Here is a 24,083-nt window from a genome sequence, read left to right as displayed (position 1 = left end):
AGCCCTCGCTGCTGGGTAATGTTCATTTTGAGGAAGTGAAATGAACATTGTCCAGCAGCGAGGGCTGCCTGCCTAGAAATTAGCTCTGGAGATCTGGCCTGGGCTCCGAGGTCTCTGGGCCCTGCCCCCTTTGCACATGACATCACTGGGGGTAGGGGTGGTGGCGAGGGGGAAGACCCCTTTACTAACTGCTGGTCCGGGAAACTGCGCACGAAGAATGTACCGGTCCATGTCTCCAAAATCATTGAGAAACACTGAGCTAGGAGACCTCCAAGCTCCCTTCCAACTCTACAGTTCTGATTCATCTGCCCTAAAGGCATATCCTAACGGTAAAAGCTTTTCAACAGTAGAACAGGCTGCCCCATGCAGTGGTGGTAGGCTCTCCTTCATCAGACATTTTCAAACAGAGGCTGAACAGGCATCTGTCAGGGATGCCATTGCAATTTTCTGCACTGAGCAGGGGTTTGGATTAGAAGACCTCCAAGCTCCTTTCCAACTAGAAAATTCAATGAATTTTTTTTTATTTCAAGACTAGACAAGGAGCCCTTTCTCCCTGCTGTTGCTGGGCAGTGGATCACCCACTCAGATGACTGCTGTCTGCTCCCGGCAGCACTGAGGCTTGGAGGTCGGGAGGCCCCCGTAACTCCCATAATGCACTGTGCAAGTGCACGGTGCATTGGTCTGGCAAGTGCATGGTGCATTATGGGGATATTTGATGCTGGCCGGGAGGCTGCTGGTGTGTGGGTTCCACAGGGAGCCATGTGGCACTGACACACGATCACTTAGCCTGGGCACCATTTCGCCTTTACTTCTACGTGGTGGGCTCCCATGTGGATCTTGGCGGTTTACATGTGCAGCAAAGATCAGGCTTAAGCAGCCAAGCCCAGTCTTTGTTGTGCATGTGAACGGCATCAAAGAAAGGATGAGGCGAGTCTCACGATCAGTGAGACTTGCCTCTAGGTAGTTAGCAGGGAAAGTAGGCTTAGCCCACTTTCCCCGCAGACGAGCAGGGAAGCACCCCTGGGCGGCCAGATCGGCCACTCACACGACTGCCGGCTCCGTCATAATTCGGCCACTCACACGACTCACACCAGATCGGCCACTCACACGACTGCCGGCTCCATCATGGAGCCAGCAGGGGCTGCGGGGATCGGGGGCTGTGCAGCCCCCGAAAGTTCCAGGATGCCCCACGTGAGTGTGCGGGGCATCCTGGAGAGGACCGGGAGGCTTCTTTCAGCCTCCCGGTGGGGGTCTCCTCATGTGTTGCCGCGGTGCAGCAACCCACAATCAAATAGAAGGGGTTAGTGGAATGCTCGCTCCGCTAACCTCATCTAAGGGGAGGGGGGATTATGAGGGTTTGCTGCCGGGAGCCACGCAGCTCCTGTGGCAACACACGACCCACCAAAAGCGGGCTAGTCTCCCAAAGCCCGCTTTTGGTGGATCGTGAGAATCTCCTCGGTGTCTTTTGATGACTATTTTGCATGATGATCATTTCTTTCTCCTTCTCTTCCTTTTTTCTTGAATGGGTGATCCTGCTCTTTCCCCCTGGAAGGCAACTCTTACAGCCCAGTCCTGTACAGCTTTACTCATACGTGAGCCTTGTTTATTTCAGTGGGCCTCCGTGCCAAGTAAATATGTACAGGAATCAGCCTGAATTTGCCTCTCAGCTTTAGAGAGAGTGAATTCACACCACACATATTTATTTTATTATGGAATTTACTGCCAAAAAGAGAGCTGATCTTTGATCCAGGTAATAGCAATAGCACTTACATTTATATACCGCTCTATAGCCAGAGCTCTCTAAGCAGTTTACAATGATTTAGCATATTGCCCCCCCCCCAACATTCTGGGTACTCATTTTACCGACCTCGGAAGGATGGAAGGCTGAGTCAACCTTGAGCCCCTGGTCAGGATTGAACTTGTAACCTTCTGGTTACAGGGCAGCAGTTTTACCACTGTACCACCAGGGGCTCTGGAGATGGAGATGGTATTTTTATTGAACACAGCCAACTGTACCACTAGCCTCTCCTGACCAGGTCTCCATAACTGTAACACATACCAGGTTGGCTCCTTCATACATATTCAAGTCATGGATGATCTCAGAATTATTTCTGACAAACCTGGCATTATAGAGTAATAAGGTGAGATTCTGGGGGTAATTGGCACTGCTCTCTAAGGTCAAAGAGGTGGTAGGCATGCTGGAAGGGGAAACAGCAATTAAATTTTGGAGTTCCCTTCCCCTGTAATGGCCCACTGACCTACCAGAGCCATATCTTCATCAATTCCCCACCACCACTAGAATTAGAATTTTTTAAATTAAAAAAACCAAAGATTTACTCTGTGATCTTGCGGAAGATTTACTACCTAAAGCGGGAGCAATTCACCCACTTCTCTGGTTGATCTTCCACGAGACTGACTGACAGAAGGGGGAGCAAAGACAGACAGAAACCCAGATAAATCTAACCAAATCTATCTAAACACAAAACCCAGCAGAACAGTGACACCTGCTGGCAATAGACAGAATTTTTTACCTCAGGCTTTATGGCAGCAGCAGGGGGGATGTATCAAGTTTCAGGGAAGTCATCAGTCTTGTGGAAGTCTCCCCCAAAATAAGTTTTTTGTTTTTTTAAAAAAGAAAGAAATTGAAATAAATTTCCATGGGCCCAACTGAAAATTTTCAAAGAGGCACACCACACATGCACAGGTAGGAAAGAGAAGGAGTGGTGTTCTGCCTCCTCTAGAAAGCCATTGGCCAAAAGGGGCCAGAGAAAAACTGGGGAGCAAGTAGTATGATGGTGCATGGAAAAGAACAGCGAGGAGTGGAGAGGAACGCTCTTAAAGCACCACCGATGTGGACAGACCCCAGGTTTCTCGGAATTCTCTTTACTGCGCTTATGTGGCTAATATATGCCCTCATTACTCGCTCTCCTTTACTTAATCCTGTGGTAAAGCCCACAATCTTTTTTTTTTTAAATGTAAACATTTATATCCTGCTCCTCCTGCAAGGAGCCCAGAGTGATGTACGAGATTATGTTTATCCTCACAACAACCCTGTGAGGTAGGTTAGGCTGAGAGATACATGACTGGCCCAGAGTCACACATTGATTTCATTGGCTGAATTGGGGATTTGAACTCAGGCCTCCCTGGTCGTAGTCCAACACTCTAAGCACCACACCAAACTGGCTCTGGGAAAGGCCCTGGTGATTCATTCAATTCTTAACCCAACCCTTTCAAACTTTGAAAGTGGTGTGCGGGGCAGGCAGGGAGGTTGCCAGCAGCCTCCTCCTCTCCTTGTGCTTCTTGCAGGCTTTGGATGGGGTGTGAGGAAAGGTGCTCCTTGCAAATCTCCTTGCAAAACATACATGTTGTGTATGTTTGCTTGTAAGCCGCCCTGAGTCCTATGGGAGTAGGGCGACATAGAAATCTAAATAAATAAAATAAAAATAAAAGGGACAGATCATTTCTGGAGAGCTAAAACATTGCAGTATGTTAGATGATGTAAAAAGTCAAGTGAGTCATCTATGTGGCTTGGAACCCAGCCCCTGATCAAGCGGCCGCCACATTTCTCCCCTCTCTGCCTTGCAGGTTACTGGATGAGACAAAAGCCCAACTCAGACATTATGCTGTACAAGTGTACAAATGTCTGTACACTCAAATACGTGTTTGTGTGAATGACTGTATCTGTGTTTATTTTAAAAAGTGGACCTGGATACAGGCCCTTCAAATGCATGGTACAGATAAGAAGTGTACTTTTGTACCTGCATTCAGCATAATATGTGAAGGACTGCACCTGTGTACAGATCTTTACCTGCATACACTATACACTCATTGTACAAGTGTTGAACGTAACATGTGAAAGGGCCTAATGCCTTCCTCTAATCAAGCAGGGCTCTTCTTTCTGTTAACTGAAAATTCAAATTGAGTTTCCCTGGCTGGGACTGGCTCTCAAACTCATTGAGCCTGCAGCTTTTTCTTGGAAAATAAACTGAAATCCTTGCAACCCTGAAGTTACACATTACACAGGTATGGGAATGACTGTGTTTTATAGGTGGAGAGGCATAATAGCTCAAATAACTATCATGTTATTTCAACCAATCTCCACACAACCTTCTGTGGCTTCTCAAAGCTCTCCATTTGCACTAGTCATGCTCGGAGGGGCATTAATAATGAAAAATAATAATTATTGTTACACTCAGAATTGTCTGCTCAACAAGCATGTCAGGGTTTGTTTTGTTTTGTTTTGTTTTAAACAAATCCATGGGGAAATGGCTTTACAAGGAGACATGAAAAGCAGACATGAAACCTCAAGACCACAGCTGGGTCTTTTTTCCTCCTGTCTTTATACCGAGGTCTCTTTGTTTCAAATAGGGAAACATAGACTGACTGAATTACTTTGGGAAAGGTATCTTTGGAATAAGATGATATGTTTTCTGTAGAGGGGCCTTTTTAGCCTTGTCGAAGAAAATATGTTTCGAATTTCTATGAACTAAGGAAAAAGAGCCCCCCCCCCGTAATGTCCAGTTGGCACATGCCTAGTAGAGACGAAATGTTCATGAGGAGAAAAGGGGAGGGAGAGAGTGAGCAGAGAAGGGGGAGTGGAGGGAACAGCCCCTGCCCTTGTTGCCTTGGAAACAGCTGTGAAAGGGGCCTGCATATCTTCCCCCCTCCCAAAGAAGGAGAAATGAGCTGAAAGAGTAACCATTACAGTTGAAATAACTTAACTCATGTCTCTGAGGTCAAGAAGAGAATAGTCCCAGTCACCATTGTTCCTTCTAAGAAGTGTGCGCGCTCACAAGTTTTCTGATGTCCGCTCAATTAATTTTAGAGCCCACTCAGGTTGAATTAGGAAGACCCCACTCTGAATGCAAGTGCACACACAGTGCCTTGATACTGCCGCCCAGAACAAAACTCATTCCACACAGAGATGAAAACAACTAGAGGGACCACTGCCCGTCACATAGGCTCCGCTGCTTCTATTTTGCTTTATTTTACCTCAGAACTAAATAAGACAAGCACAATCCTATTCATACGGTAGCTTATTCATCCCTATGGTATCAGTCCCTGTGGTAAACCTATCCATCCCTTCTCTGGCTCTCTTTTACTAATTGTGCTGATTGTAATGGTTGCCTCCTGAGGTAACAACACTCACCATATGCTCAGAGGCATGTTCCCAAATTATTCTTAAACATTGCTGACACACTAATCCCCAGCTTTTGCTGTTGCCACCAGCCTATGCAGGTAGTGGATTGGAGCATGGACGGCCTAGCAAAATTGTGTTTCCATGGCTAAGATTTTGCCGGCCAATACAATATCTCGGAGTGGACATCAAGTACCATGTCCATTTGGTGTGGCCACATTTGGAATACTATGTTTAGTTCTGGTGACCATAACTTTGGAAAGACATCTCTCTATATATAATTCTCCTGGGTGTGCCTTGGAATGTGCGTCCCAGCGCCCAGCTGATTGGCTGAGGCGCACCCAGGAGGATTGGTTGCCATGGCGGCAGCGGGCCTGGCTGTGGAGGCCAGAGGTGGCAGCGGGCCCAGCCCGGACACGGAGGGAAGGCCCAGGAGGGGAGAAAGAAAGTGGGGGGGGGGAATGGCGGTGGGGAGGAGAGGCGGCTGGGCCTGGAAGCGGAGACTGGGGCAGAAGTGTGGGGGAGAGGTAACCACTGGCCCCAAAGAGCACACAGACGCTCTATGTGGGGTCAGCTAGTTGTACATAAGAACAGCCCTGCTGGATCAGGCCCATCTAGTCCAGCATCCTGTTTCGCACAGTGGCCCACCAGATGCCGCTGGAAGCCACAGGCAGGAGTTGAGGGTAGGCCCTCTCTCCTGCTGTTACTCCCTTGCAACTGGTACTGAGAGGCATCCTGCCTTGGAGGCTGGAGGTGGCCTATAGCCCTCCGACTAGTAGCCGTTGATAGACCTCTTCTCCATGAAGTTATCCAAACCCCTCTTAAAGCCATCCAGGTTGCTGGCTGTCACCACACCTTGTGGCAGAGAATTCCACAAGTGGATTATTCGTTGTGTGAAAAAGTACTTCCGTTTGTTGGTCCTAGATTTACCGGCAATCAATTTCATGGGGTGACCTCTGGTTCTAGTGTTGTGTCATTTGTAGAACTGGAAAAGGTGCAGAAGAGGATAACCAAGATGATGAGGGGCACCTTCCTTATGAAGCAAGGCTACAGCATCTGGGGCTTTTTAGTATGGAAAAGAGGTGACTACAGGGAGACATGATAGAGGTGTATAAAATTATGCATGGAGTAGAGAGAGTGGACAGAGAGAAATTTCTCTCTCACAATGCTAGAACTAGAGGTCATACCATGAAACTGATGGCCAGGAAATTTGATGGCCAGGACCAACCAAAGGAAGTACTTTTTCATACAGCGCATAATTAATTTATGGAATTCTCTGCCACAGGATGTGGTGATGGCCACTAGGTTGGGTGACTTTAAAAGGGGCTTAGACAAATGCATGGTGGACAGGTCTATCAATAGATACTATACAAAATTATAGGCCACCTCCAGCCTCAGATGCCTCTGAATTCCAGTTACAGGGGAGCAACAGCAGAAGGGAGGGCATATCCTCACCTCTTGCCTGTGGGCTTCTCGGAGGTACCTGATGGGTCACTGTGAGAAACAGCATGCTGCACTAGGTAGTCCTTGGGCCTGATCCAGCAGCTCTGATCTTATGTTCTTTTGCCCCCATGATGTTAACATCGTGGGCCATCGAATTTCCATGCTTTTTAAGCAAAGCTTTCCCCCTTTAATTGAGTATCTTTTAATGGCATCCAGATTAAAGAGATTAACTCTTGTTCCACTTGTTTATTCTGGGTCTCACTTTTATTATTTGTGAGGTTAAATTCTGTTTCACACAAGTGCACAATTAATCTTCAGTATTTAAGAACGTTCTCATAAATTTATATTAAAACAAACAACAACAACAACAAGAAGAAGAGGGAATTGGTTCCAGGGGGGAAATCTGTCTTTACCAAACAAACAGAAGTCCAGCCTTTTGTTCCAGGCTAACCAATATTTGAATTTTGGAACACGCTCCTTCTCAAGATGCATGAGTTGACCTCACTGCCGGCATTTAAGGAGATCTTAAAAATGCATATTTTCAATTAGGCCCTTGATAGCTATCCAATTGTTGTTTTTTTAATTGTTTTAACTGACTACGCAATGTTCCATCTACCTTTTAATGGAATGTGTACACAGTTGCACAAGAGTGCTCTACTTTCTTACTCTACTTAAATGTGCAATAATTTGGTTGAAAGATGAACTCTCAAACATAGGGCATTAAATGGGACAGGTACACATTTCCTTGCAGAATAATTTTAAACCCCATGATCTGACATTGAATGAGATCAGTATGTATGTATGTATATATTGCATGTTTATACTGCCCAGATCAATGATTCCTAGGGGGTTCACCATCATGCAATACATACATACATACATACATACATACTTAAATGTAAAATGTGCTGTCAAGTTGATTTCGACTCCTGGCACCCACAGACCTGTGGTTTTCTTTGGTAGAATACAGGAGGGGTTTAACATTGCCTCCTCCTGTGCAGTATGAGATGATGCCTTTCAGCATCTTCCTATATCACTGCTGCCCAATAGAGTACCAGTGGGGATTCAAACCGTCAACTTCTGCTTGTTAGTCATGCATTTCCTCTCTGTGCCACTTAAGGTAGTACATATATATGTACCTGTGGAATCATACATACTTAAATGTGGAATCATTTGGTTGAAAGTTGAACTCGCAGAGGTTCTCAAACAAGGGTCCACAGCTGTTGTTGGACTGCACCTTCCATTATCCCTAGCTGCAATGGTATGTGTTTGGCCATTGTGGCTGGGGATGATGGGAGTTGTAGTCCAACAACATCTGAGGGACCATGTTTGTTAACCCTTGCTATACTGTACCACATTCAGAGTCCTTTCTGATCCTCTGACTGGGTCCCTTCCCTCTTTCCAGACAATACTTGGTGTTGGTTCCCTTCTTGATCCACACAGAGACTCCGGAGAAGGTCTGTGTACAGCTGAGCCACCTGAATGAGTCGGTCACGCTGAGTGTCACCCTTGAATATGGAGCAGAGAATAAGACCCTGATCAGTAACGTGGTTTTGGACAGGGATGTCTTCAGCTGCATCCCATTCGAGGTCAGTCTCTCAGACGTGGTTCGGTTTGGAATCCTGACCAAGCTTGCTTGGCCTTTTGCCAGAGAAAACCAGCACCGCCACGTGCAGCCGTTGAAGTGACTCCAATGAGTCAGCAAAGGAATACCTTTTAGGATTAATCTTAAGAGTTGGAAGGGTCCCTGCTCCAGCTCTTCTAGCCCAACCCTTGCTCAGTGCAAGAAACTGCTACAGCATCCCTGACAGATGCCTGTCCAGTTCCTGTTTGGAAACCTCCAGCCAAGGAGAGCCCCTCACTGCGCAAGGCAGACTGTTCCACTGTCGAACACTTTTACAGTTAAGACATCCTTCCTAATGTCTAGCTTAAATCCACTTCCTTGCCATTCCAAGCTATTAGTAGGCTTGAGCCCGAGACGTTTCGGAGGCCATTATAGAAGCCTCCAAAACGTTTTGGCCATCGGGGCTCACAATGGGTGCCTGCGCGCTCGGTACTTCTGGCCACTTCTGGCTGAGGACGGAGACGGGGCGGCAGGGAGGTATGCTGCCCCCCCGAGGGGCTTTGATACAACAGAGCGCCGGCAGGGGAAATGCGGCAGGAGGGGTAAGTGCACCCTCCCCCGCCCTTAAGGGAGTAGCCCCGCTGCCTCCAAAATGCGGAAGAGCGGTTCCGGGCACTTCCCTAGCCATTGGTACCAGTCCTGCCCTCAGGAGCAACAGAGAACAAGTCTGATCCTTCTTCAATGGGAACTGTTCAGATATTTGAAGACAACCATCATTCGTCTTCTCTTCTCCAGGCTACACAGACCCAGCTCCTTTAACTGTCCTTCATAGGACTTGGTGTGCAGGCTCTTCACCATTTTGGTTGCCCTCCTCTGTATTTATTATTCATTCATTCATTCGATTTCTATACCACCCTTCCAAAAATGGCTCAGGGTGGTTTACACAGAGAAATAACAAATAAATAAGATGGATCCCTGTCCCCAAAGGGCTCACAATCTAAAAGAAACATCAGATAGACACCAGCAACAGTCACTGGAGTTACTGTGCTGAGGGTGGATGGATACAGCCAGTTACTCTCCTCCTGCTAAATAAAGATAATCGCCACGTTAAAAGGTGCCTCTTTGCCAAGTTAGCAGGGGTAACTTGTATCCATTCCAGTTCATCAACATCCCTCTTCAAATACAGGGTCCTGATCTGGATGCAGGATTCCACATGAGCTCTGACCAGTGCAGAATAGAGTAGAATGATTACTTCCTGTCATCTGGACCCTATGCTGTGCTGCTGTTAATGTAGTCTAAGACTGCATTAGCTTTTTAAGCTGGCTCATCTCATGCCAGCTTTTGGAAGGAGACCTGGTCTTGTGGAAGCAAGCATGAATTGTCCCTTTTGCTAAGCAGGGTCCACCCTGGTTTGCATTTGAATGGGAGTCACTGTGAGCACTGTAAGATATTCCCCTCAGGGGATGGGCCACTCTGGAAAGAGCACAAGGTTCCAAGTTCCCTCCCTGGCATCTCCAAGATAGGGCTGAGAGAGACTCTTGTCTGTAAGCTTGGAGAAGCCACTGCCAGTCTGGGTATACAATACTGAGCTAGATGGACCAATGATCTGACTTGGTATAAGGCAGCTTCCTATATTCCTAGGTATTGAAAGCTTTCAGGTTGCACAGAATTCTCCCTCAGATTAAATAGTCACAAAAAGCACACCACACATTAGGGCAGAACTTGATGTTGCGAGGGAGACATTCTGCTGAAGGCAGCACTTGCCAGCCAGTCCCCTCACTCCATAACATATGGAAACACTCATCCCATATCATGAGATCCTGACATTATGCATTCTCCAGCTCCTGCCAGTGAAATTCAAGTATTGATGGGTATCTACAGGTAGGTACATATTTGAATTGCTGGCATCAGACATGTTTAAGTAGGATATGAACAGTTATTTTTATGTTCAGAAGTCTTTTTACCTCTTTATAACACGATCCTTTCATGAATAATCATTTCCTTCGTGCCCTTTACCTCCTTTAAGCACCCTGCCATGCTCACAGTCATAATTGCTAAAAGGAGTCCCCCTACCCTCCACTGTAACTTAGGATGAAATGATAAAGGGGAGAGTGATCTTGAGAAATTTACATTGGGCCCCTTTGGATCAGACCCTAGGCTTATCTGTTCCAGCATCCTAATTCCTACAGTGCCCCATTAGATACCTCTGGGAAATCCACAACTAGGAGATGAAGGCATGCCCTCTGTCCTGCTGTTGCTCCCCTGCAACTGGTATTCAGAGGCATCCTGGAGGTATCCAGATTTTAGATTGTGAACCCCTTGGGGACAGGGAAGCAACTATTAATTATTTATTTTTCTATGTAAACTGCTTTGACAACTTTTGTTAAAAAGTGGTATACAAATATTTGAATTTGTAGTTCTTCAAGACAGTTCAGTATTTGTAGTACAGGTATTTGTAGTATTCAGTAATACAGGTATTCAGTAGTATTTGCAGTTCAGTAGTATCAGTTCAGTATATTTGCAGTATCCAGTTGTATTTGTAGTTCTTCAAGACAGTTCTTCAGACAGTTCTTCAAGTCTATGCCCCAACAACTGATGCAGAAGAAGAGGAAGTTGATGAGTTTTATGCTCAAGTCCAGTCTGAAATTGACAGAACATGCAAGCAAGATGTGATGCTGGTGGTTGGAGACTGGAATGCCAAAGTTGGAAAAGGTAAGGAGGAAAACACAGTCGGCCTATATGGCCTAGGAAACAGAAATGAAGCAGGAGAACGACTTATTAGTTTCTGCCAAGCCAATGATCTCTTCATTGCTAACACATTCTTCAAACAACCAAAGTGGTGCCTATACACATGGACATCAGCAGATGGAATACACAGAAATCAAATAGATTACATTATTGGTGTAAGGAGGTGGAAGAGCCCAGTTATCACAGCAAAGACGTGGCTGGGGGCTGATGGTGGAATCAGTCATGAACTACTCATGTGCAAGTTCCAAGTAAAGCTAAAGCGGAAAAACAAAGCTATCCAGCTTCCACGATATGATCTTGAGACTGTACCCACCATTTTCAAGGAGAACATCAGGAACTGCTTTGAAGTTCTGTACCTCATTGATAGGGAACCAGAGGAACTGTGGAATGAAATCAAAGAGTTGTTAAGGATGAATGTGAAAAGAGACTGCCGAAGACCAAGAAACAGAAAAAAGCTAAATGGATGTCAGAACAGACGGTGGAAATTGCCCAGAAGAGGAGAGAAGCCAAAGTTAAGAAAGATAAAGACCCCAGGAAGGAACTTAATAGGGAATTTCAGAAAGCTGTTAGAAGAGACAAGGAGCCTACAATGCCATCTGTAAAGAACTTGAGGATAGAAATAGACACGGAAAAACAAGACAAGTTTTCCAAAAGATCTCTGAACTCAGAGGGAGGTTCCAACCTCGAATTGGTATGTTAAGGGATGTCAAAGGACAGATAGTAACTGATTCAGAGAAGATCAAACAGAGATGGAAGGAGTATACTGAAAATCTGTACAGCAGGGACATCAATGTCCAAGATGCTCTAGAAGATATTCCCTACTTGCAAGAACCTCTAGTACGGGAACATGAAGTTAGATCAGCACTCTGGTCATTACCAAGTCAGAAGGCTACAGGAATTGATGGAATAACTATAGAAATATGGCAGGCAACAGAAGAAGAATCAATCAAGGCTCTAACCAAACTATGCCAGCAAATTTGAAGTACAACACAGTGGCCAACAGATTGGAAGAGGTCAGTCTACATACCCATACCAAAGAAAGGAGACTTAACAGATTGCGCAAACCATCGCACAATATCCTTAATTTCACATGCTAGCAAAATAATGCTCAGGATCATCCAACGCAGATTAGAGCCCTATGTGGAAAAGGATATGTTGGATGTTCAACCTGGTTTTAGAAAAGGCTGAGGAACAAGAGACATCATTGCTGATGCATGCTGGATAATTAAGAAAGCCAAAGAATACCAGAAAGAAGTCAATATGTGCTTTATTGATTTCAGAAAAGCCTTTGATTGTGTCAATCATGTCAAGTTGTGGAATATCCTTAGGAAAATTGGCATCCCAGAACATCTCATTGTTCTCATGAGAAACCTGTACACAGGGCAGGAAGCCACAGTCCAGACAAAACATGGTGAAACAGATTGGTTCCTGATCGGCAAAGGAGTAAGACCGGGCCGTATACTTTCTCCTTCTTTATTCAATGTATATGCTGAACATAAACTGAGAGAAGCTGGATTGGAAGAAGATGAGTGTTGTTTTAAAGTTGGAGGAAGAAACATCAATAACCTGCACCACATTGATGACACTACTCTGATAGTTGAGATTAACTTGAGAATGTGGATGATCTGCAAGCTCTTGTAATGAAAGTCAAGGAGCACAGTGAAAAAAATGGGACTACAATTAAATGTAAAGAAGACTAAACTAATGACAATGGATACAGCAACCAGCCTCAGAATTGACAATGAAGATATTGAAGTGGTGGATAGCTTCTGCCTTTTAGGATCCACCATCAAACATAAAGGATCCAGCAGTCACGAAATATGCCACAGACTAGCACTTGGTAGGGTTGCAATGAAGGCCTTGGAAAGGATATTAGATGCCGTGACCTATCTACGCCTACAAAGATTAGAATCGTTTGGACAATGGTTTCTCCCATGATATTCTATGGATGCGAAAGCTGGACTTTGAAGAAGCAAGATAGAAAAAGAATTGATGCTTTTGAACTTTGGTGCTGAAGAAGACTTTTGAGGATACCATGGACAGCCATGAAAACAAACAAATGGATCATAGAACAAATCAATCCAGAATTTTCACTCGAGGCACAAATGACCAGGCTCAAACGATCATACTTCAGACACATTATGCGAAGACCCAGCTCCCTTGAGAAGTCCATAATGCTGGGGAAAGTTGAAGGAAAGAGAAGAAGAGGATGACCAGCAGCAAGGTGGATGGACTTGATTACAACAGCAATGAATGCACCACTGAGAGACCTTAAAGGCCAAGTTGAAGACAGATCATCCTGGAGGGAATCTATCTATGTGGTCGCTAAGAGTAGACAACGATTTGATGACACTTAATCAATCAATCAATTTGTAGTCATAGTCATAGTTGTAGCCTACAGCCATCAAGACTAGCCATTGATAGACCTGTCCTCCATGGATTTGTCTAAGCCCCTTTTAAAGCCATCCAATCTAGTGGCCATCACCGCATTCCATGGCAGAGAATTAATGATGCACTGTGTGAAAAAACAGGGACCTTGTGCAGTTTCCATGGTTCCACCTGATGGCCAGCTTTTGCTTTCTCTGAATAACCCATCCCTTTTCAGGAGCACTTTCCTGGCAAATGGAGAAGAGGGTGGGTTATTCATGGAAAGCAAGAGCTGACCAGTAGGTGCCACTGCAAAAATCGTGTAAAGTCCCAGCTGGTCTCACAAGCCTTTCTTGGGAGACCAAGAAAACTCTCACATGCAACTTATGCACAGATTCGTCAAGCTGCATTTTTTTATTTTTTTATTGCAGTCTGGACAATGTTGGCGTTTGTGATTATTTAGCGAAGAGCCAAAAGAAGCTACCCACTCCAATTACAGAGTAGAGTGCTGAGTTAGTTGTTGCAGTCATTTAAAGAACACATATGGAGATTGTTGTACAATCTAAACTAAATAGGTTTATGGGTGAAGTACATTACATTATGGGTACATTATGGGTGAAGTACAAAGACCTAGTCCTATCTATCAGCTAAATAATGGATAGGTAGGGAGAGAGAGAGAGAGATGTTTCCATCTCCTCTCTAGGAGGAAAGGAAGAGGACTGACTCACTACAGGAAGTTCCTGAGAAGTCAAGGCAGGGGTCATAGAGTAGAAGCAAAGCAGGGACAGGTAAGAAGACCCTCAGTAACTACCTCTATTCCCAATGCCCCTAGTGGTCATTACGATAGGTGGTGCAAAAGGTCGATGCACTGGAACTCCATCTCCAACAGAAAAACCCTTCGATCGGGATTGTCAATGCTTCAGGTGGAATTATGCATACCTGACCCATTCAGGTTATAGGTAGGTGTGTGTGTGTGTGTGTGTGTGTGTGTGTGTGTGTGTGTGTGTGTGTCAGATTATAGGATTCCATGCCCCCTCATTATTAGCAGGGTGCCAACCCATGGGGCAAATATATCTGAATCCCTGGCAAGGACCATTTAGCAGCTGTGCATTGCTGGAAAGGTGCCAATACTGCTTGTGTAATTATTCTCCTTCTCCAGATTCCCAAACTGAGTGGCACCGACCGGGCGTTTCTCACCGTGTTGGTTAAGGGGCAGACGCTGGAGTTCTCAAGCCGAAAACAGGTGTTGATCAAGAACCCAGAAAGCCTGGTCTTTGTCCAGACGGACAAACCCATCTACAAGCCAGAACAGAAAGGTAAGCATTGCATTGGATCCAGAGGGGAAAGAATTCTTTGGAAGCCTGCACAATCTTTTCATGCAATGCAGATTAGTCTCTTGCCCCATTGATAAATCCGGGTCAGTTGCACTATTTTCAGCCTTGAGTTCTCCAGGGCTGTAGATCTGCTCCTTTGTTGCCTTGTTGGTCCTTTTATGTAAGCAGGTGTGGCTCAGAGAAATGTGCTGCCTGAGACGAGGTGCCAAATGCTGCCTTGCCCCATACCCCTGATGAGGCCCAGACTCTTTTCAAAATCAGTCCTGGCACTAGCCGTCAATACATTTCAGGGCAAAATATAAAGTGCTGGTTATTACTTTTAAAGCCCTGATTGGCTTAGGTTAAGTCCAGGCTCCCTTAGGGAGTTCCCAGGGCCTTTTATGAGGAAAGGTTGCAAGGGGGCAACTGTCCTGGGCCTAATCCTTCAAAGCTTCATCAAAGTATGGTTCAATATTTGAAATGATCAAATGGATCCTTTTCATTCAAGCCAGTAACAACTAAAATATAGCCCCAGAGTCAAGAGTTATTTCAACATGTTGGGTTATTATATTGATACAGGATACAGTGGCTAACATACTGCACAATGTTACTAGAAGTGTGCATGAACCCAAAATCATGGTCTGGTTTAAATTCAAATAGAATTCGAACCAAACCACGGGTCACCAAACTGGATCAGTCGAACTGATCAGCAGGTCTGGTCCGTTTGACTGAACTGGTTTGGCAGTTTGAGTGACAATACATGGTTCAGCAATTTGAGTGGCAATCTGGTGAGGATTCCCCTTTACAAGTAAAAGGGTTGAGGAATCCATTGAAGGGTGGTGGGGAAGAGCCAAGAAAAGTAGTCCAAGGTACTTACTGGCCTGGCCCAGTGCATCCATGGAGACAAGAACTGTGCTGCCGCTGTGCAGGCAGCCTGATTAAAGAGGGATCATTGGCGCTTGGGCTGCACTGGGGGTCAGGGACGGCGAGCGGCGGCACCAGCAGCCATGCCGGGCTGGTAAGCACCTTAGACTACCTTTCACGCTGCTCCTCCACTGCCCTTTGATGTGGAATTGTTCCGCTCAAACTGGGCTTGGTGTGCTCGCAGACCAAACCGACCCCGGTTCGGTTCGCAATCGGGCTAGCGAATCATTCCGGTTCGATGTGAACTGGTTAGACATCGAATGGTTTGTGCACACCCCGGAATGTAGTGTTTGCACAGTTGCACAAAGCACCACCTTTATTTATTTTATTTCATTTCATTTCATTTATATACTGCCCATCCCACAACGGCTCAGGGAGGTTAACATAGGCAAAAATTAAAATAACATAACCTTTAATTATTTTATCATTAACAAAATAAAAGCAGTTAAAATTAACATAAAACTCATTTTAAAAACACTGAAAGCCAATTAAATATTATTAAAAGCCAGGTTGAAAAGATGGGTCATCTCTTGAAGCCCTCCAAAGACAGTAAGCCTCTTATACTCTTAGGGAGCATGTTCCACAGCCTAGGGATGACAACTGAGAAAGCCTGATCGCAGGATGCCACCAGATGAACTGGTGGTACCCGAAGACAGACCTCTCCTGATGATAAGGAGTGGTGGGGATCTTGCAGGGAAAGGTGTTCCCTCAAGCAACCCAGGCTTAAGCCATTCAGAGCTTTCAAGGTGATAACCAGCACTTTATATTTCTCCTGGAAACATATTGAACAGACATGATGTGAGTTAGCCTGGAGACCAATCTGGCTGCCGCATTTTGAACTAACTGAAGTTTCTGAACTACGTACAAAGGCAGCCCCACATAGAGAGCATTGCAGTAGTCCAACCTGGAGGTTACCAGCTGAAGCACCACTTTTTGAGGTCACTCTCTTCAAGGAATGGGTGGAGCTGTTATATCAGCCAAAGCTGGTAAAAAGCACTCCCGGCCATAGCCTCAACGTGAAACACCAGGGTGAGTCCAGGATGCAAGAGCACTCCCAAACTATGTATCTGTTCTTTTGGGGCGAGTGTAACATCCCCAGAACAGGATGTTGTGCAAGCTATAAAAACTGCACAGGGTTAGATGACAGTGCAGCCATTGTAATGGCCTCACGGTTGTACAACTCTGTTCACGCAGTTTTTGTGCTTCCACAATTCTGCAAATCTTACGTTCCACCGCATGTGTAACATTGCACAATGTGTCAGCTAGAGAGAAGAAAGAGGGAGGCTAAAATGAACATCCTGCCCCCAAGCCCCTCAGAGTCTTAAAAAGGCCCTGAGAGTGCCTTATTTTGCATGGCCCCCTCCACACATTAGAGTCACCTGAAGAGGTTCGTCTCCAGCTGCTGCTGGCTTGTCTGATGCTAACTCGGGATCATGCTTTCTCCATAGCTCCTCCTAGGCTGTGAAATGAGCTCCCTGAAGAAATCTGAGGCTCAACCATACTACCTCTCCTTCAAGAGAGCTCTTAAGACTCACTTCTATCTGACCTTCTAGGGTTTTTTTAAAAAAATGGTTTTACATTGTTTTAAGATGGTTTTAAATCTGTGATTGTTTAATTGTTATTTTGTTTGTCATTGTAGTATTTTGTTTGTCATTTTGTTTTTATTGTAAACCACCAGACTTATCAGCTGGGGTGGTATAAAAATGTAACAGACAAACAAGCAAACAACCCTTGCAAACTTTGAAAGTAGTACAGGGAACAAGAAGGAAGGAATGCCTCCAGCAGTTTCTTTTTCTGCTTCTTGCAACCTTGCAAGGAGTGTGAGCAGGGGTGTAACTATAATGGGGCAAGGGAGACAGTTGTCTGGGGGCCCAATGCCTTGGGGGGCCCCCAGAGGCAAGTCACATGACTGACTCCCCCAGCCGCACACCCGCCCGGGCTTCCTTCAGTTGTATTCATCCTCTGAAATTGATGTGAGTGTTAAGTCCTGGAGCTACCAGAACAGCATGTCTTTCTCTAGTACCATTAAATGACTTGCATCGTCCACAATTTACAAAACCTTCTTAAAAATAATTTAGGATGATGTTCCATAGTGGCACATAGGAGAGATAGATAGATAGATAGATAGATAGATAGATAGATATGCTTTTTGTTACCACTAATCAGCCTCATGTAAGATTTCTTTACTTCATGAGCTGAGCTTCAGTGAGCAGGGGGATGCATTTTAAAATTTTGTCTCTGGGCCCACTCCAACCTTGCTACGCCCCTCAGTGTGAGGAAGGCAGCCTTCTCTTTGCTCCCCAGTGTACTCCTTGTAGAGGTCATATAGCTCCTGAATGGCTGGTCCAATGGTAGCAGTGAGGGCATTTTGCCACCCTGCTGGCCCTCCAATAATATGCCCCCTGAGGACACCATGTCACCTTGCCTCATGAAAGGACTGCCCCTGTAGGTAAGGGACAGATTGGTATCTCTGAGGATTGTTGTTGATAAGGGGCTGTAGTTCAATGTAAAGGTATCTCAAGTTCAGTCTCTGGCATCCTCAGATATTGTTCAGAAAGACTCCTACCCAAAACGCCGGAGAGCCACTGCTGCCAATTAGTGTAGATAAAACTGAGTTTGATGGGACAACAACAACAACTAGTATTTATATACTGCTTTTCAACAAAAGTTTCCAAAGCGGTTTACATAGACCAAGGGTCTGATTCAGTATAGAGTCGCTTCAAATATGTGACGTGTGTTCATGAGACAAGCTGAGTTCTAGCGTGATGCTCCTAAGCGTGCTCACATAGGGCTGCTGCTTCTTAGGGCATCTGCTGTTGGGCTAAAATCTGTCACCTTGAACTCCTTTCAGTTGGCAGTTCCAGGGACTGAACCCAGGAGCTTCTGCAGGCAAAGCTGGTCCTCTGCTATGATATGCATGCACAGGGGGATGGGGTGTCGTTCAGTGGGAAAGCATCAGTTTTGCATGCAAAGGGTCTCGGGTTCCATCCCTGGCATCTCCAGGAAGGACTGGCAAAGACTCTAATCTGGAACCTTGGACAACTGCTACCAGTTAAATGGACCAGTGATCTGACTTGAAGGTTGTTCACACGACTGAAATCCCTGGTGGCTAGGGAGGGCTGGGGAGAAGGCAGGAGCATACCTACCTTCCCCCACGTGATCTTCTCCAGTCTCGTGCCATGCCGCCACACGCATGATCACCAATGTAGCAAGTGGTGCAGCGTTCTGGAGGCCAAGGGAATGCTGCCCGGCCTCCAGAAATCCCACCGGAGCATGGAAATCCCGAGGAGCATGGTGCATTGGGGGATTCCCCCGCAAGCCAAGTGCAGTTGATGCTCAGCTCTGTGTCTGCTCGAGTGGCAGGCAGCCCGAGCAACACACGACTAGGATCCTGGTAGAAGGGCATGCTCATACCCTTCGACCGGGGTAATAGCCCAGGGAAAATACCCGGCAGGGCAGCACCAGGATCGGCCTCGATCCTGGTGCTTCACATGAGCAGCCCTACCCCAGGGCTCGTGTGTACAGCCTCTCAGTACGGCAGCTTCCAATGTTCCCACATACATAGCTACAAGGTCATACTAAAATGCTTCCCCTTCCCCTTTTCCAGTTAGGTTTCGAATTGTCTCTCTGAATGAAGATTTCCAACCCTTGAATGAGAAGGTAAGTTTCAGCATTACATCATAGTAGTCTATGCACTCTCTCTTTCACACACACACCCCCTCACAAAGCATTCTCAGGCTCAACTCACAAACACATCCCTCCCCTTAACCACTGCCTTCTGCAAGCCATATTACTACTGAGGAGGTTGGATCGTGGAAGATTCCATCTGATTCAATGATGAGAAACAGAGGATCCATACATTTATAGTGGTTAGAGTGCTGGACTAGGACCGGGGAGACCCGAGTTCAAATCCCCATTCAGCCATGAAACTAGCTGGGTGACTCTGGGCCAGTCACTTCTCTCTCAGCCTAACCTACTTCACAGGGTTGTTGTGAAAGAGAAACTCAAGTATGTAGTACACCGCTCTGGGCTCCTTGGAGGAAGAGCGGGATATAAATGTAATAATAATAATAATAATAATAATAATGATGATGATGCAAGAATTTTAAACTTAGCCATTCTTCATTAGATTTTACTTGCTGACATGATGAGGAAAATTGCTCAAAGTAACCCCATTGAAATTAAAAGGATAACTTAGGACATAAGAACAGACCTGCTGGATTGGACCCAAGACCTCTCTCGTCCAGCATTCTGTTTCACACAGTGGCCCACCAGATAACTCTGGGAGGCCTGTTCTTTTAAAAAATTTAAATTGTAATGTTTTAAACTTTTTGTTTTAGTTTTAACTAATGTTTTACTTTCTGTTTTTATTTTGTTGCAAACCACCCAGAGACATAAGTTTTGGGCAGTATAAAAATATGTTAATAAATAAAAATAAATAAATCACCACCTTGCCCTCCAGTTCACCATGCTAGAATACACCAGGGCAAGAAGCCAAAAGGAATGAAAAGGACCTAGGTGGGTCCAACCAAATGCACAAAACCAACCAAAAGATCCCACCACTGTCAAACAACCTTAAAACTGCAATTTATAAAACAAGACAAAACATGTATATGCATGGAAGATGGCACAAACTATCAAAGGTGCAAATAGTAGAAATGTCTAGTATTCATAAAAACATGGGAAGGAACAACTAGATATTCAATGACCCATAAATATTAACCGTACATAGCTGCAAAAACCACTCTTTTCAGAGGGGAAGGGAGAGCCAACAGGCAGGAATGGAGAGTAGTCACAAACATTGTCAGAAGTCAACACCGGGAATTCCACAGGATCAGGGTCAGACGACAACAAAGAAGTCCAGATTTCTAGGTCAAGGTTGCTCACAGTAGGGCTGGTCACCACAGACATTGTTTCCAGCACAGACCCAGCTTTCGGGCCGCTCTAAATAGGCAGTGTGCTGAGAGCCCCACCCATCACCGCAGCTGGGCCTTGTCAGGGAGATGCAGCCGGGCCAGAGCTGGGACACCTGTTCCTTCTGGCCAGCCTCTCCGACCTACAGTGTTCCTCCCTCCAAGCCTGTACTCTGGCCAGACGTCGCTGTCAGGGATCGGGGGCAGGCACCTCGACTTCAGCGGCCTCAGAAGCTTCATCAGGAGGAGGGAGAGGAGGAGGCGGGGGGCCTGCAGGCCTGTCAGCACTGGCTCTGTTGAGTCGGCCGGAGTTTCAGCCTGCTCCCCCTGCTCTGGGTCTTCCTCTGAGGAATCCTCTTTGATGACCCCCATGGGAGTCATCACAGGAATACTCCAGCTTGATGCAATCTTGGCCACCCTCTGCATCATTTGCACAATGTGAGAATGGCCAGAATAGGAATCAGGATCATGACGGGCCCAATAATTTAGCCTGTGCAGAGCCCTCGTAGATTTCCCCCTTACTGCAAGAGTGTACCCGAGTGACATTTGATTCTCCTCATTGGTGTGGCGACAGTTGGGTGGGAAAGACCCATGTTTGACCCATGTGAGTGAAATATAGACTCACTACACTCCTCAGTGGGGTGGTGTCATACCCCATGAAAGTGACTCCCATGCCTGTGAGGGTGTATGGGGAGGGCAAAATGTGCCTTGCATCAGTTTATCATCGATTGCTGTCTCTGATCTTTCCTCTGTTTTGTCTCCACAGTTTCCTTTGGTTTACATCCAGGTAAGTGGGCCATTTCCTTCCACACCCTGCTCTCACAATGGCAACTTATAACAATGTGGATGCTACATACGGACCATTGCAGATATTTCCTTTCACAGCTGAAGCAGAAAGATGCAAACTAGGGATGTGCGGTTCGTTTCGGATACAAAAGGTTTTGTGCACAAAACAGGCCATTTCGGCTGTTTTGTAGCCAAAACAAAACACCCAGTGCTCAAAACAGAAAATTTTGTAGCCAAAACTAAACGTCCCTGTTTCGGATACAAAACGTTTTGTTGTTTTGGCTGTTTTGGAACTCCATTTTGCAATCCCAAAAAGTCTTTCTCCTTCAGTCTCCATTTTGAGTTTTGATATCTGTTTGAATTTCCAGCCCTTCTAGCCCGCAGATTGGCCAGCGAAAGTATGGGCTGATCTGCTGGCAATTGCCTCCTTATTCCTTTTAAGCAAATTTAAGGGTAAATTTTACCCTCATTGGCTAGTGGGGCAGTATGCATTTCATTGTTGTTGTTTCATACTGTTGTGTGTAGATCAATTGAATTTTGGGCGGGGGGGGGGAGATGTGAATGTGCATAACCTTTGGAAAACTGCCTGATTTTTTCCAAAGCTCTGCTGTTGTTGATGTGTGATGTTGATGTTATCTGGGGTGGATTTGGGGCAAAAAGGGGGCCTGAGGGGCAAAACAGGGTTGGGTGGCAGTGCCCAAAGCGATTCTAAGGGAATGGGGCAAAGGGCTGATTACTTAGGAATTGCTGAAGTTTACGCTTCTTTAAGGTTTTTTCCACCTAGGGAATAATGGAGGTTTCAGAAGACCCATAAATCCACCTGGGGGGCACTGGGGTGGCTGGGAGTAAGTGGTGGTGTAGTGCACACAGGGTGCCAACCACCTCCATGGGTTGCTAACCCATGGGGTGCTGGGTTCTGTTGTTTCTGAGGTGTTCTGAGTGTAGATTCTCTGGTAGCATATGAAATTTTCAATGAAAAACCATGAATCCACTCTCAGATGCTACCAGAGAATCTGAATCTACACTCAAACATCTCAGAAACTAAAGAACCCAGTACCCCATGGGTTAACAACCCATGTGGGTGGTTGGCACCCTATGTGCTCTAGACCACCACTCGCTCTGGGCCACCCTGGTGCCCCCCAAGTGCATTTATGGGGCAGGAATTATGGAGGTCCATCATTCCCTATGGGGAAGAACTTTACAGACGCGCAAACTCCGTTACATCTTTAAAAATCAGCTTTCTGCCCAATTCCTTTGAAATAGTTCTAGCAGCTTCCTTGCCCCCACTGGGCACTATTACCCACCCTACTCTGCTCTGGGCCACCCCTTTCCCCCCAACATGAAGCTATACTTTTGCTGAAACCTCCATTCTTCCCTATGGGAAAAATCCTATACTTCAAAAATTCACCAAAAATCAGCCCTTTGCCCAATTCTTCTGAAATTTGGGTGGTAGTTTCCACCCATTGGGCACTACCACTCCCACCCACTAGTTTTTCTCCCATGGCCAATTTTTAAAATCCAAAACGTTTTGGATTCGGGTTTTGCAATTTCGAACAAAGAACAAAACTGGGGTGTTTCGGACTGGCTGATTTTGAACAAAGAACAAAATGGGGGTGTTTCGGATTTGGGCCAAAAACAAAACAGAAAAAAAACTCAAAACGCACAACCCTAATGCAAACCAAAACATGTCTCCTGAGGTTTTTGGTGGATTTTGAGAAGGAGCAGGGGTAGCCCAAGATACTGGTGCCTGAGGCAGGTTGCCAAATGCTGCCTTGCCCCACAACCATAGTGCGGGCCAGCCTTCTTTCAAAACTGACCCTTGCAAGCTTTGAAAGTGGTTCGAGGGACAGGGTGGACAGGTTACCAGCAGCCTCCTCTTGTTCTCCTTGTGCTTCTTGCAAACTTTGCAAGCAGTGTGAGGAGAGGCGCTCCTTTCAAAGCTTGTGGAGCTCAGATTGGTCTCAAAGAGCTACTGCAATGGTTGCAATGGGTGGTATTTTGCCACCCCAAAAACCTGCTGCCTGAGGTTCACCTTGCCTCCTGAAAGGACTACTTGAGAAGAAAGTCCTGGCAAATATTCAGTAACCTATACCCTGTTTCTGCACACCTTTTCCAGAGGCCTCTCAAGGAGGCAAAGCAAGACAGTTGCCTCAGGGTACAACTTTGGGGCACTACGAAGTCTGGCAAGATGGGGGATTTGGCCCACAAATGGTACAACACAGACCCTGAGGAATTCTCCTGTATAAGCTGCATTGAGATGAATTCTCCAGTGAGATGTGCATGTGAATGGGGCAAGGCATGCCCTTTGGGTTTTCCAGCTCATACAAACACAGGAACACAGGAACTTTTTCAGTTCAGGCAGCCATTCTAGAAGAGTCGATAAGGACAAAAGAAAGACAGACACCCCCAAAGACCTAATGTTTCTCTTATCAATGCTTATTGAGCTTTTGTGGGTTTTTAAAAAAGCCTTGGGACAAAGGTCTTCTTTGCTTTGCTGCAATCTGCAAAGCATTTGTGTCCTTAAACCGTTCGCAAACAGTGAGAGCCAGAAAATCTCAGTGCTGCCTTATAAAGTCATGTAGGGTTGTGAAAGGATCTGTCTTTCATTCTTTGCACAATTCGTGAACAATTCCTCAAGGGTGCAGATTCCCCCTCAGACTCTTCCCTCAAAAATGTTGCCTGTTCACCTTCCTTCTTTCCCAGCTTTCCTTCTTCCCACAAAGTGTTCTTGCTCTCCCCAACAGTTAAAGTGTCTTTCTTTCCCCATGTCAAGAAGTGCTTTTCTGTCTCCCCAAAACATATGTTTCTCCCCGCAAAGTGTCTTCCCTTCTCTATTTAAAAATAAAATAAAATAAAGTCAGGAGTTGCTTCTCAAACTTTTCCTCTAT

At 45.7% G+C, this 24,083-nt stretch overlaps 1 protein-coding gene across 7 annotated transcripts in view; it reads left to right on the top strand.

Annotated features, from left to right (window-relative positions):
* The window catches only part of LOC128341946 (alpha-2-macroglobulin-like), a 161,361-nt gene that overhangs the window by 35,928 nt on the left and 101,350 nt on the right, over nucleotides 1-24,083 (top strand). For 3 of the 7 annotated variants that reach the window (XM_053288619.1, XM_053288618.1, XM_053288620.1), the window contains exons 2-5: nucleotides 7,986-8,169; nucleotides 14,419-14,575; nucleotides 19,104-19,156; nucleotides 21,176-21,196. In XM_053288619.1, the coding sequence (XP_053144594.1) occupies nucleotides 7,986-8,169; nucleotides 14,419-14,575; nucleotides 19,104-19,156; nucleotides 21,176-21,196 (415 nt within the window). Of the gene's footprint in view, nucleotides 1-2,681; nucleotides 2,705-2,820; nucleotides 2,867-4,709; nucleotides 4,736-4,909; nucleotides 5,032-7,985; nucleotides 8,170-14,418; nucleotides 14,576-19,103; nucleotides 19,157-21,175; nucleotides 21,197-24,083 lie in introns of those variants that run through there. The other 4 variants (XM_053288622.1, XM_053288623.1, XM_053288624.1 and 1 more) reach the window with 4 other exon arrangements.

The sequence above is a fragment of the Hemicordylus capensis genome, chromosome 2 (genome assembly GCF_027244095.1).
Source record: "Hemicordylus capensis ecotype Gifberg chromosome 2, rHemCap1.1.pri, whole genome shotgun sequence".
NCBI classification, from domain to species: domain Eukaryota; kingdom Metazoa; phylum Chordata; class Lepidosauria; order Squamata; family Cordylidae; genus Hemicordylus; species Hemicordylus capensis.
The sequence above is the reverse complement of the archived record's forward strand: the minus strand, read 5'-3'. Positions and strand labels throughout refer to the sequence as shown.